The sequence below is a fragment of the Rhyacophila brunnea genome, unplaced genomic scaffold (assembly GCF_057557595.1).
Source record: "Rhyacophila brunnea isolate RB1 unplaced genomic scaffold, BYU_Rbru_1.0 scaffold_14, whole genome shotgun sequence".
NCBI lineage: Eukaryota > Metazoa > Arthropoda > Insecta > Trichoptera > Rhyacophilidae > Rhyacophila > Rhyacophila brunnea.
Window position 1 is genome coordinate 14,077,632 of NW_028232796.1, and position 15,925 is coordinate 14,093,556.

The 15,925-nt window shown below is 34.0% G+C and overlaps 1 protein-coding gene across 2 annotated transcripts; it reads right to left on the minus strand.

The window, feature by feature from the left end:
• Nucleotides 1-542: 542 nt before the first annotated feature.
• LOC147075640 (uncharacterized) lies at nt 543-3,757 on the minus strand. Of its 2 annotated transcripts, XM_085941939.1 has the most exons (3): nt 3,542-3,757; nt 3,294-3,422; nt 543-3,150 (listed from the first exon to the last, which is right to left on the minus strand). In XM_085941939.1, exons 1-3 carry the CDS (start codon nt 3,609-3,611, stop codon nt 1,211-1,213), a joined length of 2,139 nt encoding a protein of 712 aa, XP_085798065.1. In that variant the 5' UTR covers nt 3,612-3,757; the 3' UTR covers nt 543-1,210. The 2 variants fall into 2 exon arrangements, with proteins under 2 accessions (XP_085798065.1, XP_085798064.1); XM_085941938.1 differs by having other exon boundaries at nt 3,294-3,635.
• Nucleotides 3,758-15,925: the final 12,168 nt, after the last annotated feature.

Genomic DNA, 15,925 nt, shown 5'->3' on the forward strand with positions numbered 1-15,925 from the left:
TCTGCAGTTTTTTGGACATATTGTCAGGCGCGGACCGGACAGCCTGGAGAGACTGGTAGTTTTGGGTAGCCTCCAGGTAAGGCGAAGCAGAGGAAGAGCGTCTACGCGATGGACCGCCCAAGTTAAGGAGCTGACTGGGGGCACCATCAATTCTGCCGTGAGAGAAGCGGAAGATCGAGAAGGAGGGAAAATCTTGGTCGCTCAAAGGATTTCGAAATTTAAATGTGGTCACGATCCTCAGCCATGAGTGCACAATCAAGAAGAAGAAGAAAATAAATACGTATAACTGACAAAGATTAGTGCACAACATTTATTTATGTTGGATCTTAACAGCCTACCTTCACCCTCTGTCACTGGTAGGTATTATAGTACATTAAGTACCTATTATCTTTAAAAAAAACACTGATTTAATGAATGTATCGTCGCCGTAGATGTCAAGGGAGCCAGTCCACAAAATCATAATGCTGAGAAATCGGCGCGCAAAGATTTTGTGTGACAAAAAAAGGAACAGTTTTTGTTTTAACTTTTTTATTTTTAAAGATAGAATTGTGAAACTTTGAACGTAGATACTTTGTGATATTATCTTTTTATTATTTTGAATGAATAACTAAAAAAAATTGTATTTTAAAAGTTATGTGTGTTATATCTCTTGACCACTGAATATTGACATGTACAGTTGGCATACTTGTGCGGTAGTCAAAAGAGTTAGGCCTCTTATGCCTGTTGAACACTGAGAATTTGTGGACAAAGCACTAACATTTTGTGGATATACTCTAAAGAAAAGTCTATTATTGACCTTTTATGGTGCCCACCTTAACCTAGAATCTACCTGATTTCATTCAGTATGTGAACATAGTCGTCTCTAAACAAAAAGTTAGCTTTTCAAAAATATAATTACATTGTTGTTTTAATTTAATCAAACGCTTTTTTTGTAGTACTTATTCCATTTTTAATCAATAAATTAGGACCGGTTTCATCCGCCTCAGAGGGACATTTTCAACTTGTTCATTTCAGTTGAAAATGTCCCTATGAGGCGGACGAAACCGGTCCTAATTTATTGATTAAAAGTGGAATAAGTACTACAAAAAAAATGCGTTTTATTAAATTAAAACAACAATACAATGCAGTTACACCATGAATTGACAGTTAACAAAATAAAAGAAAAAAATATATAATTACAATTAAGTTACAATAAAACTAGACACACATTTTAATCATCTCCATCGCTCTCTGAGCTGCTGTTTTTCTGAGTTGGACGATCTTCAGGCTCCAAATTTTTATAGAAGTCGTGATAGGTTGACGGAATGCTACCTTTTTGGCATAGTTTTGACAGATCTTTTAGTTTACCTTGGTCAATTCTAGGTTTGGAACTGTACAGCCTTGGTACTTCTAGGGTAGGTACGTTTCGATGCCGTCTTCGCTGGATTTGTAGTGACTCAAAGTTATTCTGGCTCAATTGGTATTTATAAAAGATAGTCGTGGGTTCACCTTTGCGATATTGGAACCACTTTACCTTTAGCCACTTCATTTTGTCTCCATTTTCCGACAGAGTTTTATTGGTCATCACTTGACTGCAATATTTCTTGTAATCGAAGAAGTCGGAATATTCCATTTCCACAACCTTATGGTAGGGGTTACTAGTTTTCGCGGTACGGGCGACCATATACCATCCTTCTGGTGTGAATACGTCCACTTTCCTTCCTCGGGCCTCTATTGTGGAGTGCACAGAATCGCACTCCATTTCGGAGTGCCCTGATTCCATAAATTTTTGGTTTATTGTGTTGATGGGCAGCTGTTCCACGGCACGTAATAACATTGTAGATACAACTGAGTTGCGATTTTGACCTGAAGCTGTATCCGAATACAGAGTTACTTCTTTTTTGGGGCCTACTGAAACCAAGAGCTTCCACAGGCACGTGGCGACCTCCGAAGCACCCTTTGTACCTGCACCTTCATGCCACATGTAGTTCGTCGCTTGTCTAGTAGCCAGGTCATACACTGTGAAATTGTAGGTTTTCAGCTTTTTGGTATAATACAACTGTCCTACTTGCAAACTTGGAGTCAACAATATTTTTTCCAGATCCATGGTAAAGCAACTAATTGTTGGATCACACATAGCTTGGGCCTTGTCGATTTTTTTGTGTTCTCTCGCTTCCTCTTTTCGAGTCAAGTGCAGTTTGTATTCCTCCTCGTCTTTTGCCTTCTCTTCGTCTGACTTGTTCTTGTACTGAGTACAAAAGTCACACTGATCCTTTTTAGGAGTGTGAAAGCCGTAGTTAAATTCTGTGACAAAGATCGATTTGTAGAAGCCGTGCTTTTCTGGTTCAACATTATGCTCCTTGCAATACTCTACATAGTCCATGTAGATACGAGTCTCGCTCAAACCAGAAGGCAAGTATTTTCTCTTACTGCTGCTCCGGCAGTAATGGGAAGCAACTACGGGCAACGATTTGATGTGGTCCCTGATTATGTTCCTCACTTCCTCTGGTTTTTTGTTGGGCGGTTCTTTGTGACCTCTCCGATCTATATCAGTGACACCTGAAGGAGTCAACTTTTTCATTGCATTTTCAACTTTTTTGCTCGAGATGTCATATGTCGCCAAAAAGAACTGTTTGCACACTTGGGCTCTCAATTCATTACACATCACAGAGTATTGCAAGGTATACTCTCGTTTGGTGCAGTCTCCATGGTACCTTCGTTTCACTGGGATACGATTTATACTGTTACCAATGAAGGCCCATCTTGCTCTTTCGGAATCCAGACTCAGATAGTCGGCCAACATTTGCTCCCGCTGTGATTTTCCTATTTTGGATGTGCATTTATAATGGCACTTACAGTTAACTTCTCTTATCGCCCTTGCTCGAATTTTTTTTCCGGATCTGCTTTGATATTCGCTGCCTGCCATTCTCAATATCTTTTGTGAATTCCGCTTCCACATTTTTGGGTTTCGCTTGCGTTTCCTACTTAAATCATCTGTAGTCTGATCTGTAGAAGTGGGGATGGATGATACAGGATTGTTACTATGGTTGCTCTCGGTTATTTCAGAAGTATAAGTTCCTGAAACATTAATGTTGTGTTGATAATATGCAGGTTCCTGCTGGCATGACTCATTTGAATCTAGTAGTGTTGGTGCCAGGTTGACGTTCCAATCTGTAAAACAAAACAAAGTAGTTTATTTCTTTGAAACTACCAAGGTAAATATTAATAATTTGTTATTAGCAAATGACTCTCTGATGGTCACAGGTTTTAATCAAACCAACAATTATTGATAACCAACAAATTAAAATATTGACCTCCCACGTGTGTGCTTGGAGAGACATTTTGGAGCTCTGTATATATGGCTGGACCAGCAATCTTGTCCGGAGCTTGCATATTCAGCTCGAGGTCTGCACATCCAGCTTGTACGGCATTCCCGTGAGAGTCTGTAAAAGAAATAAAACTAATACAGCTTGCGCACACATTACTCATTGCTGTCAAAGCAGCCTGAATCAACATTTTTAACTAGTAAGTGTTTTTAGCTCAATATTTCATCGACACTTACCTTTACGGGTATGTTGATTAGTAGAATTTAAAACGGCTGCAACCATTAGTCTCCCACGTGAATAGTTCATTATTTAGCACCTTTTCTCACTGAATCACAACTGAATACAACAATCACACTAAATACACTGAATAAAAATGCTTACAGTCGCAAACCCAAAGAAAAAAGATCACCAAATAAACCAACCGCAATGTTAGTATGAATAATATGACACGATACAGGTGCTGGCGTGAATAACCCGACTCGCTAAACTCAGTTTTCTCTGTTTCTTATGCTGAGTTAGAGCAAGACAACACTATAAATCTTTGTCGAATGTGAGCCGAGGCGTGCGTACCGGGCCACAGATTGAGCGGGAAGTCCCAGTGGTCAACAGCGTTAAGTCACATAATCATGTGAAATTATTCGGAAGTCAAAAGACTTATGCGGCTTGTCGTCATTGACTACTTTAATGTATGTGTGCTAGGTCTATTGGCAATTTACAAAATACTCATACATAGGGCTTTTTGTGGCTCAAATCCATTGACCACGGCATCTTTGATGGTTTTAAAATGCTTTTGTGTACTTAACTCATTTTCGCCAAATGTGTGGCTTGACTCCCTTGACATCTACGGCGACGGTATTCTTTACATTCTTATGCATATATTATATTTATATGAATTTTATCCAAATGTTAAAGGTTTACATCGATTATTTTTTTAATGTAATAGCCGATGTTAACAACCGGGTCTTGCAAGCCGTTGCAGGCATTTAAGGCACACCACTAGATATGGCCCGTGTAAATTGGATAAACCTTCAATTAATTATATCCCATACAGGATTTACGAGTGGCGCGAAATATCTACGGCATAAAGAAAGAAACAGCATTAATTGCGGCCATTTTTGTATCGTTTTTATCTGTTGTTTTTGAAGCTCGTTTTAATCGCGATCGGCTCTGGCAATTACAATACACCACTTTGGTTGCGTATCTGGTACTAATGATGGATGATGCAAGTTGTTAAGGGCTTCTATGAGCATGCACCGCGACTCTCTCATATGCGGTCGCATTCTTTGATTAGGTACATGTCCTATAATGCACTTTTATAACACATTATGGTCTTAAGGTATTGTTATTACTTATTTAGTTTAAAAATATCTTAAAACTGCATTATATTTACTTTATACACTTTAATTTTATTCTCAAGAGCTATGTGTAAGTCGAACAATATTATATTTTTGTAGGGACAATGATTTTTTTTATTATTATTTACTATTAATAGGTTATCACACATGTTTGGTTTTTATTAAGTAATCATTGCCATATTTTATCATTTATCTTTGCAGTTATACACATTTATATTTTTATAGAAAAACGATGTTTTTAAAATGAATATAAAAAATATTAAAACTATGAATTAGTCAAAAATCTCTTAGGTACGGCATAGAAAACTTAATAAACCAAATTTTATTGATTAATTTAATAAAACGCAAAAATTTTTAGTAAGTAATTGAATTCATTTTCAATTCATTTATTTTTTTAACATATTGTGGACATTACAAATTATAAGTTTAAGACGTTCACAACATGACATTAAGAAACAAAGATATATAAATATAACAGTATCACATAAAAAAAGAGATTGATCAGTAGATTAATTAGATAGGTACAAGGAAGTACACCGGATAAGTTAAGCAGACCCTACTTTAAGAATTTATAAAACAACATCCTCCTAAACTCATTCTCACGTTGGTGGAATATATCAATACCCGAAGCAATTTCGTTGAACATAGTTATCGCGCTCCCAATTGGCATTACCTGTGGCAGGTTGGTTCTGCAGCTTGGGAGAATAAACAACTGATGGTCTCTATTTCTAAGATAGTTATCAGGGACACACGGGTCAACACTGCCCAGAATGGCAGAGTTCTCATTTATACTTCGTATAAGTTGAAAAAAATACGTAGCTAAATAAAGATTTCTTCTAAATTGCACACTGCAGTATGTAAGCATGCCTAAGAGAAAGTCAGTTGGATAAAGCCACGGATAGTATCCATCCAACCTCAAGTAAAGGAGTCTCAAGCTGAACCCTCTCCACCATAAGGCCATACTTCAACTGATACGGTGCCCAAACAATAGACCTACTCTCAAGTCTGCTTCGAACTATAGAATTAAATATAGGAATCGGAAGAATGCGTGTTCAAGTCGTACCAAGTAACTATATTTTTTGATATATGATTCTGATGTTATTTAAAATAGGTACGTGTATTTTTAATCTAGGATATTCAGTAACATCCCTAAGCAAAATGCCGCCCTAATATAACACCATCCTCGTTCATTTTTAGTTAAAAACAGTCAGTAAATTCGGTAGGTTAGGTTAGGTTAGGTTCTTATATATTTCATTAGGTACTTATTTATTCTCAAATATTAAAATAAAACTTTAAATTAACATGCACCCCATCCACTGAGAAATAGAGTTCTTATTAAAGTACTTAGGTATTCCCCTTTTTTTCTAAAAATTAAATTAAATTTTAAAAAAAATCAAATTTTTTTTTAAATAAAACATTGCAGTTTCACCATGAATTGACAGTTAACACAATAAAAGAAACTAAATTTTAATAATAAATATGACCATAAAATATAATAATATTATGTACTTAATAATATGGCGTCCTTTAAGAAATTCAATTTTTATAACATTTTTTTAGTTTATATTTGACTTAAAATTAAAAATGTTAAGTACCTACATAATACGAGTATTATAAGCATTAAGCTTAAAATAATATATAATACGTATATATTGCTTACTTAGCTCTGAATATACTAACATATTATTAGCAGTAAATAAAGATATTGTTTGCTTGCATATTTCGTGCATAATAATTAACGTATTAACATGTTTCCCATAATTTTCTATAAACAATGCTGCGGTCTGATTGTGGCCTTGGCTACAATACCTATGTGTATACTAGTAAGTAATACCAATACAACTGCAAATCACTTTTACCGTAGATACTAACACCCTCTTTTTATTACGGCACCCGTCTGCATGCTCACCGCTTACGCATGATCGTAAAAACAATCTCGCTACGCATTTGATTGGAGTTACTCTGGATTCAGAGAGTTCATTCCTCCAATTTTGAAAGTGTTTTAGTATTGAGTGATGCCTTTCATCCGCCAGATCAAGAGGCGTTTTTGATCACACACCTCTCCTATAATTTGGACTATACATCCATGTTGAAACAGTTAGACGCGTTATAAATATTATGTATTCCGAAACTCTGCCCTACACACGCGTTGTGAGAATACAATATTGTATACATTTTTTTGTAATTTTTACTGACAAAAGATATGAAATAACACCCTTCCCACCAAAAACATTCCACCCCTCTCTCCTGCGATTCCTTCCCGTATTCGTCCGGAGTCCAAGCGTGGTTTGTTAGTACCCATGGCATGGCCCCCAGAAAGGAGGGCGGCTGACAGGGCTCTAGCCTGGAGACCCAGACTTAGAAGGGGCCCGTAGCGGGTCGTGCAGTTAAATGAGATAAACACACACCACACATATGGTCTGATAACCATAAAAAGTCGCCTGCGGCGCTTTTATACTTAATTAAATGTTAATACATGTATAATATTTTTTTTATAACTGTTTCTAATATGTTTCCTAATTAATATAAAATGGCCATTTATCCAATATGGCGAAGGGTCGCATGTTCCTTAGTTACCACAAATGAGGGTCGCGATCAGTATTCCATAATATTATGATGACGAGTGCCGACAACTCAATAATTCACGTGGTTTTAATTAAAAATACAATGAATCGCTAAAAATACACGGGATATTCTTAATTTTAACTCGCGGAAGTCTGGGGTTCCGAGGAATACCTTTTGAGGAACACTACTGTAGAACATCATAGTACTACCCTTAACCTTAGGGATATGTTGGGGGCCCACCTTAGGATGTGGGGGCCTTAACCCATGGTACCACCATAGAATATTGGTTTAGATATCAGTGACGTCTGTTGGTCGATACTAGAAGAATTAATTCAATAACATGCAGTCATATAATGTTGAAATAATAATTGAAAATTTGAGTTTACTTTCACCCGATTTTGATATCAAAAATAATTTAATTATAAACGAAAAGAAAATAACACAGTGTACTGGAATTACATGTCGCATAGTGTTAACCGGATAGTTCGATCTCACTGTACTGATGAATACTGTTTATCGGCAAATCAAACAAAACAGCATGCTTACAAATAATCGATTCGATATACTTATCCAGACAACAATATCATATTCATTTTAATTTTACTTTTAATAGCAATTACTGCATCGGATTCTTCCTACAATAGTTTAAAGATAATTAATTTTGATTACACCAATCGCTTTCTTACCCTTTGATAACAGTAATTGGTTTTACTAATGAAAAATACCAAAACGTTCCATTGTATTATCATCAAAATCATTATTTATTTATTATCTATTTTTTATGGGGTATTAAGGGTAATTACTTACTACCATTCGTAAAAATTAATAATATTGAAGCAATTATTAATGAATACCTATTATATGACATAAATTTGTTTTTGATTATAATGCTTCTTTAACGCCTACACTGATTATTATTTACTGCAGTCCCGGGTCCATTCCTCATACCCAGACACTACGCGTTTATTTACATAAGTAAGTATAGTGAACATTATAAGGAATTAATTTAAGACGTTGACAACATGACATTTGGAAACAAAGATATATTATTAAAATAGTATTAGGTGCTTATATAAAAGGTATTAAACAGTAGAAAAGTGTAGGTACTTAAGTACAAAAAATATATAAATTAGATACAAGGTAGTACACCAAATGAGCTAAGCAGGCATTTCATACGTGCAGATCTGGTAGAAAGCGCACTTATAGATTTCTTTGACCTGTCGCACTCTCAAGTGATTATAGTGTGCATAATAGGAATGTTTATGTCGTTCGTGCCGCGCTGTGCTGTTTTTTTTGGAAACTCTGCCTGACTACATTAAATTTCAACATTTCTTATATGCAATGGGGTGACTTGGCGCCACGACTGGACGACGCTGACAGGGCGCCGCACAAATGAATGAAACTACGTATAATATTAATATAAATTATGTACTTTACATGTTAAAACATCAATTAGACGACCGAGTCTATTTTAAATTATAATATCTGGGTGTATGGTTGCTCCAAAAACTTGATACTTGACTTCGTGAGCGGACTCATCAGTCTTCAGTTTTTACCTCCCTTAATCTGCAACAATGCTACAAGTGCAATCTACGAGATTCTGTAAATTTGGATTGCAACAAGAAAAATGGCTCGGCCTTATAAGTATGGTTATGTAAAATTTTATGATGATTATAAGAACATTTCGTTGGCTTTGCAGTATTATTACATGATCATTTTTACATAAAAGTATCTAAAGCTCTCAACCTACTGTTCTATTTTAAATTCGCTTTAATCGAGCTGACAGACTTTAAAGTAGAATAAAGAAGCCATTTTGCACAAAAGCTGTACGATATGGCTTTTGTTATCCTCATCTCCATCCTTTGCGCTTCGTTTCCATTATAAAGCTATCATCTTAATAAAAAAATAATGCCATGAAAAGTTATATTTTATAAAGTACAAATACTTGCGCAGTATTGCGCAAGATAAATTTATCAAAATAATATTATATCCTTGAGAATTATGTCAATCGGTCTCAACATATTTTTGATAAGTACTATTAATTATCAAATAACAAATAAGGAACTCAAAGGACAAACGTTCCTACCTACGTAATTGTTTTTTTTGAGATTTACCTACACTGGATTGAAGTAGCAAATTATAATTTTATAAATTAAAAAACTTAAACAAAAGCCAAATTTTTAATAATCATAACGTAATTATTAATGGCAAAATAAAATTTTAAGTCAAATTACGTAATATGCCATAATATTTTGATATTATTATACCTACTTACTTTAAATAATATTAGATATAATAAATAACTTTTATATTTATTTACAATAATTATTCAACTGTGTGTAAGGCCAGAGTGGACGGCATTCGGTGGGGCGGCAACGGTGTGCGCAACTCAAACGTATGACCACGTGGGAAATGCCCAAAAAAGACATTGTCTACGAACATTTCACACACAGTTATACGTTTAAGTTGCGCACGCCGCTCTCGTTCCCGGTCGAACGCTATCCACCCAGGCCGTACACTCAGTCTAGTTGAACGTCGATACATGAGTAATTAAATTAACTACTTAATAAATAAAAATATTGTATCAATAGACAAATTATTTTACTCTAACCATATGTCTGAAAACACTACTTTTTGCAAATTGATTTTTCTCACACCAGCTTTCAGTTTACTCTGATGCCTGAGCCTTTTAAATAAAATAAATAAAATGAAATATGACAAAAAAATCTTAACTCAAAGAATATAAAATAATTTAGTCTGTCTGATGAAGTAATAAAAGCATTTTAAATAATTAAGTATTGATTCTTCAGAGATAGGAACATAAAAGTTATACGTTTAAGTTGCGCACGCCGCTCTCGTTCCCGGTCGAACGCTATCCACCCAGGCCGTACACTCAGTCTAGTTGAACGTCGATACATAAGTAATTAAATTAACTACTTAATAAATAAAAATATTGTATCAATAGACAAATTATTTTACTCTAACCATATGTCTGAAAACACTACTTTTTGTAAATTGATTTTTCTCACACCAGCTTTCAGTTTAGTCTGATGGTCCCCTGAGCCTTTTAAATAAAATAAATAAAATGAAATATGACAAAAAAATCTTAACTCAAAGAATATAAAATAATTTAGTCTGTCTGATGAAGTAATAAAAGCATTTTAAATAATTAAGTATTGATTCTTCAGAGATAGGAACATAAAAATAAATATTATTAGTCTTAATGGCCTACATATTATGAGGATTGGTTATGGTTAGGATTGATAACTGGATGCTCGTCGTCATCTAAGGCGTAAAACCCACTTAACGCAGCGAGTGGGGCACTCGCGCAAAATTTCATAAGTGGCGCGTAAATCATCGAAAATACAACGTAATCAAATACGCCAGCGCACACTGGATTTGACGACGCATTGTGCCCGCCTGCCCCATCGTTTTTTGGCTTCTCAGCGATTCGAATTAACGAAAATACAACGTAGTCCATTCATTGACCACGGCAAGCAAAATCACGCTTCTGGAAGCGTCGTCGATAGACGGGCGAGAAGGAATTATTTAATAACAGTCTACTCATTGTTCAGTTATTGCGTGTCCGATATTTTGCTGGTAGAATGATGTCATCGTGAATATTAATTACAAGCCCCAAAAATTTAATAATATTTTTATTGCTTTGTTATGAGAGACGCTGATAATAATAATTATTTTGTGCTTCTTGAGCCCCTTATTACATAGGTTAAGGGTAATGCGCGGGTGGGAGGGGGCCTACTTCATAGAGAGCGCACCGAGCGCCGCTTTGGTGGGCTTTATGCCTAAGAGGTGTGTGAAATTATGGTTTTCTTTTTGTTGCGCAGTAATCGACATGGAAATTCATGGAAACATTCTATATTCTCATTCAAGCTGATCATAAATTTCGTAAGTGACTCTACAGAGATAGTATAATATAAGCACTATTCATATTATAAGTATCGAACGAACGTAAAGTTACACTGAAATTATTTAAAATCCTTTTACATCTAAATAGTTACTCTGAGAATTAACATTCTAAAAAATATGCATTCTTCAAAAACATTAAAATCAATATAGGTTTATAAGTGATATCGTTATGTTTACAAATATGTATCTCAAAAAGTATTTAAGTTTTCGTGAGATATAATAAATTATCTTTATTTTTGCGGTTGTTAATTTTCTTTCTGTAAAATGATCAAATGATAAAGTTCAACTTATTTCCTATTATCATTCTATTGAGATATGAGTTAAAAGCCATTTGGGAACTTAATATTTTAAATAATTCTTTTTTTATTATTGTAACATTCTAATTGTTGAACATAGATACATAATTTTGCAAGCACTTCTGAGAAAATACATTATAACCAATAGAAATGATCTTTTACCAACACCTACTTTGGCTTAAAATACAAAAGCCGATACCCAACAAGTAGCTCAATTTGAAAAGCGCTTCAGTAGAAAGTAAAAGCCATTAGTTAAAATTTGTCTCAATTAAGTATGGTACCTTTAGCATTTCATAGTGTTCTATGTGTTTAGGCGCGAAACCCGAGATATACAGGCTCGATTCCTATTCTGATTCGGGGTGTCTTACTTTTTTCAAAAAAGATTTTGTCTAGTGGTTTTAATGTATTTTCTCAGAAATGCTTTTCAAAAATTTTGTATGTTTAATATTTTAAAACAACTATTGCAATATATCTGCATATTCACGTATTTTTCGTGTAATTTGTGTATCGAAAGCTTAACCAATAAAACCAATTTTGCTCAGCTTGCAATTTATGTAGATACAAATCTAATTAAATGCATTTTTTATAGGATTGTATGTACCTACTACGTTAAATGCATTCTTAAAATCCTAACGTAGAGACTATTAATTAAATAAACAAATAATTTTATTAAAAAAATGGCTCAATATTTTCCTAAGTATTTATACCAGATAATAAATAGTATCTTATATTATACCGAAGACAACCTAGACACGATTATCTTACAGCCATCAGAAAATAATATATCAATGATGTAAATTATTTCAAGGAAGAGGCTTTAAATTTAGTCCGCAGATCAGTCTTTCCTCTCGTCTCTCAGAAAGAAGCCCTTCCTTTGTTATCTTGTCTCCGAAACGTCTTTATAATCCTTTTAACTATATTGAACAGGAGTTTTGAACGTTTCGTTTTTAAATAGAAATTTCATGACAAATTATAATATTCTCCCGCCTGCCGTGGCCCAGTGACAGATTGTCTGGTCACGGACTCTTGGATGATGGGTACCTACGTCTACTAAATGCACGTGATGTTTTCCCAATTTACGTTCATATACAGAGCATGATTATCAACTTATAGTTTGAGCAAATGACTATAAACTATTTTTTTATTCAACGGATAATTTACAAGATTTTATTATTTTATTGAATATACAAAATTTGAAAACACTTTCGAAAATTTATTTATTAGAAAAAATACTTTTGAAACACATAATGGGATTCGCGCCTATGTGCACTGACTACTATGCTATACGTGTCCTAACTAGTTGCAATGAAGTTAAATAATTATTTTACAATACTCTCTGAAGCGCGTTCTAACTTGCGTTTCTTTTGGCAATCAACTTCTGAATTTTAAATCAAAGTATAATAATATTACCTCAATTACAATTTGTTGTCATGAAATACAGAAATAAAAAATATACAAATTGAGGATATACCTATACATATATATAGAGGATGAACGTAAGCAGTTGATCGTACGTCAGTTCACCGTGAGATGTTGTATAGTATTAAGATCAAATTCGTGTCTAAATAAAACGTTTAAAAATATGTTGGTGCATACCTAATGAAACTATCGGAATACAAAGTTGAGATAAAAGAAAATAGGTACATACCTAGGTAAGTAAGTAAATTAGAAAGACAATCATAACGTATAATTTATATTATAAAATTCTGGTATGTGCTCCTAAGTAGGTATGTAGATATACCTATAAAATATTATGATATAAATGACTGCGTCATTGTCAGATATCTGATACGAATCAATTTCAAATCCATGTTGTAAATCTAATAAAATTTTAACAATTCTGTCCACGAACAATGCTTTTTTAAATTATTTCAATGACATACAGCCATCTCTTTCCAGTAAAACAGCTCACGTTGAACTGTGATACAATGAAAATAATATATAAAACGTGTAATTTATGTGTAACCGGTGCAAAAGTATGTTTTTGTTATTTTGATAAATACATATGAATATAAATAAATGAAAGCTTTTAAACATCTGCTCTGAAGTTTAGTATCAAATGAAAATAAAGTAGGTACTCACCTATCTAGATCTGTAACGCGAGTGACTCTATTGTTTTCATAGGTCTTTTGTACCTACATAACATCAATCAATAAAAGCTCTATTGTTATGTTGATAACAAGATTCTATCGTTCGCCGTTATCGTTCTAACGTAATGTCAAGTTCACTTCAAGGGGAATACTGTGTGCATTTGAGATTTCACTTTGCAAAAAGGTTTAGTTATTTTAGTGTAATAGATTTTCACTGATCCAGAAACATGAATGAAGTATGTATGTACATATGAATATGGATTTAAAACATTCTTTATTAGTGTATCACCTCTCGGTGATCTCGGTGGCCAATCTACTCCTCTCGGTGAATTCAATAAACACGAACTTGACGCGAAGATGTACGTATTTAAAAAGGACGATTATAATGTAGTAGGTAAGGCAATCATGAATGTAAAGCGGCTCTCATGGTGCAGTGTGTAAGGCGCTTGCCTTCCACCCAAGAGTTCCTGGGTTCGATTCCCGGTCAGGACACACAATATTTATGTATTTTTCTCAAAGCCTGGGTGTTTGTGATTGTTCAAAATTACTAACAACCACCTTATACGAAAAAGCAAGGATGTAGTTATTAATAATTAAATATAAAATATACCAGGAATGTAAATTTAGAAATGCCGTTGGCACATGATCCCAGCATGCTTAAAGAAGAGGATTTAACTGACTCCTTAACTGCAGCCGCAGGTGAGCAGAAGGTGATGATAATATAATTTTATTCATCATTCCCTCCAATTATCGGAAGCTTTCTTTATACCGGAAGCCATCGCTGGCTGATGTCTGCGTGACCTTCTCATAACATACATGAAATACCAACAAGTAAATATCGGTGATGTTTGGGCATAACCCGATAGGTAACTGTTTTTTGTAGAAGGTGATGATAATATAATTTTATTCATCATCCCCTCCAATTATCGGAAGCTTTCTTTATACCGGAAGCCATCGCTGGCTGATGTCTGCGTGACCTTCTCATAACATACATGAAATACGAACAAGTAAATATCGGTGATGTTTGGGCATAACCCGATAGGTAACGGTTTTTTTGTGTTTTTATGTTTAGAGTAAACATTGGGTCACTATACGTATTATATACATTTAGTGATAATCTGATATCTGTATTTCATTTGAAAATGCTCAAAACTGATGATATTATGTATTATATTATGTTAACAAACACACCGGTTAGTTTGTTCAAAACATGATCAAAAACCTTAACATATTATTTTAATTATTGACAAGTGACATTATTTTCCTGATTAGTAGAGTAAATAAAAATATAATTATTGTCATATTCTTGTTCAGTTATTTATTTTAAAATTTATTCTTAATATTAGACAAAAAAATAGAATCGAGATGTATGGGGACAATTCTAAGTTTAAAATTGCTCTCCTGTAAATATAACACTTTGCAGTTAACAGGTTATACCCAAACAACACCGATATAAATATTATCACATATTAAATTTAAGCTAACTCTTAGTTAACATATGACAAGCAGTCAAATTCAGAGGATTTCTATGCCAGTGATTTATGCAGGGTTTAATCGGATTTTCAAACTAACCAACACTATATCCAATTTGTAGTCTTAGTTCAATGAAAACAAAATACGTACCACAGACAAAGTTTAGTTTGCAATATGTATATCGGATCTCAACAGCCTATCTCCACCCTTCGCCTCTGTTATATAAAGACTGTTGTTGCATTCGACTGATCAAGGGAAGTGTAATAATATAACAAAAAAACAGTAAATTTGGTACAGTTCGGTTATGAGGAATACAGCGGAAAACACATTTTGAAAATACCCGATATACTGGATTATTTGTTAGTTTGGGTTAGTTTAGGTTGGGTTAAGTTAGGTGAGGTTAGGTTAGGTTTGGTTAGGTTAACCTAACAAATAATTCAGTATATCGGCTATTTTCAAAATGTTTTTCTGCTGTATTCCTCATAACCGAACTGTACCGTAAATTTTATTATTTTGAGCACTAGATTTGATAGACTTTATGGTAAAACTGAATCAAAGTACTCGTATAATATGGCGATCTTCATAAAATTAAGTGGATATTATATAAAATAAAAGTTGCTGATAAAAAAGTCCATAATAGTAATATAATATACAGTAATCCAATGGCGTATTAACGGAACCTATAATGTCCATGCCGACAAAAACGTTTTTTAAAAATACGCCAAACAAAAGCAATGACTAGAGCCAACGAACATGACAGTTTCGAAATTTCGATATTCGCCGTGACGACCATTTTTTTTACGCCAATTGCTGGCGATACCTATTATAAGTAGGTAAATAACTAAAATGAGATTTTGTATAAAGTGGCGAGTGTCTATTTTCTCTGGCATTATTTATATACTTATGTAGGTATC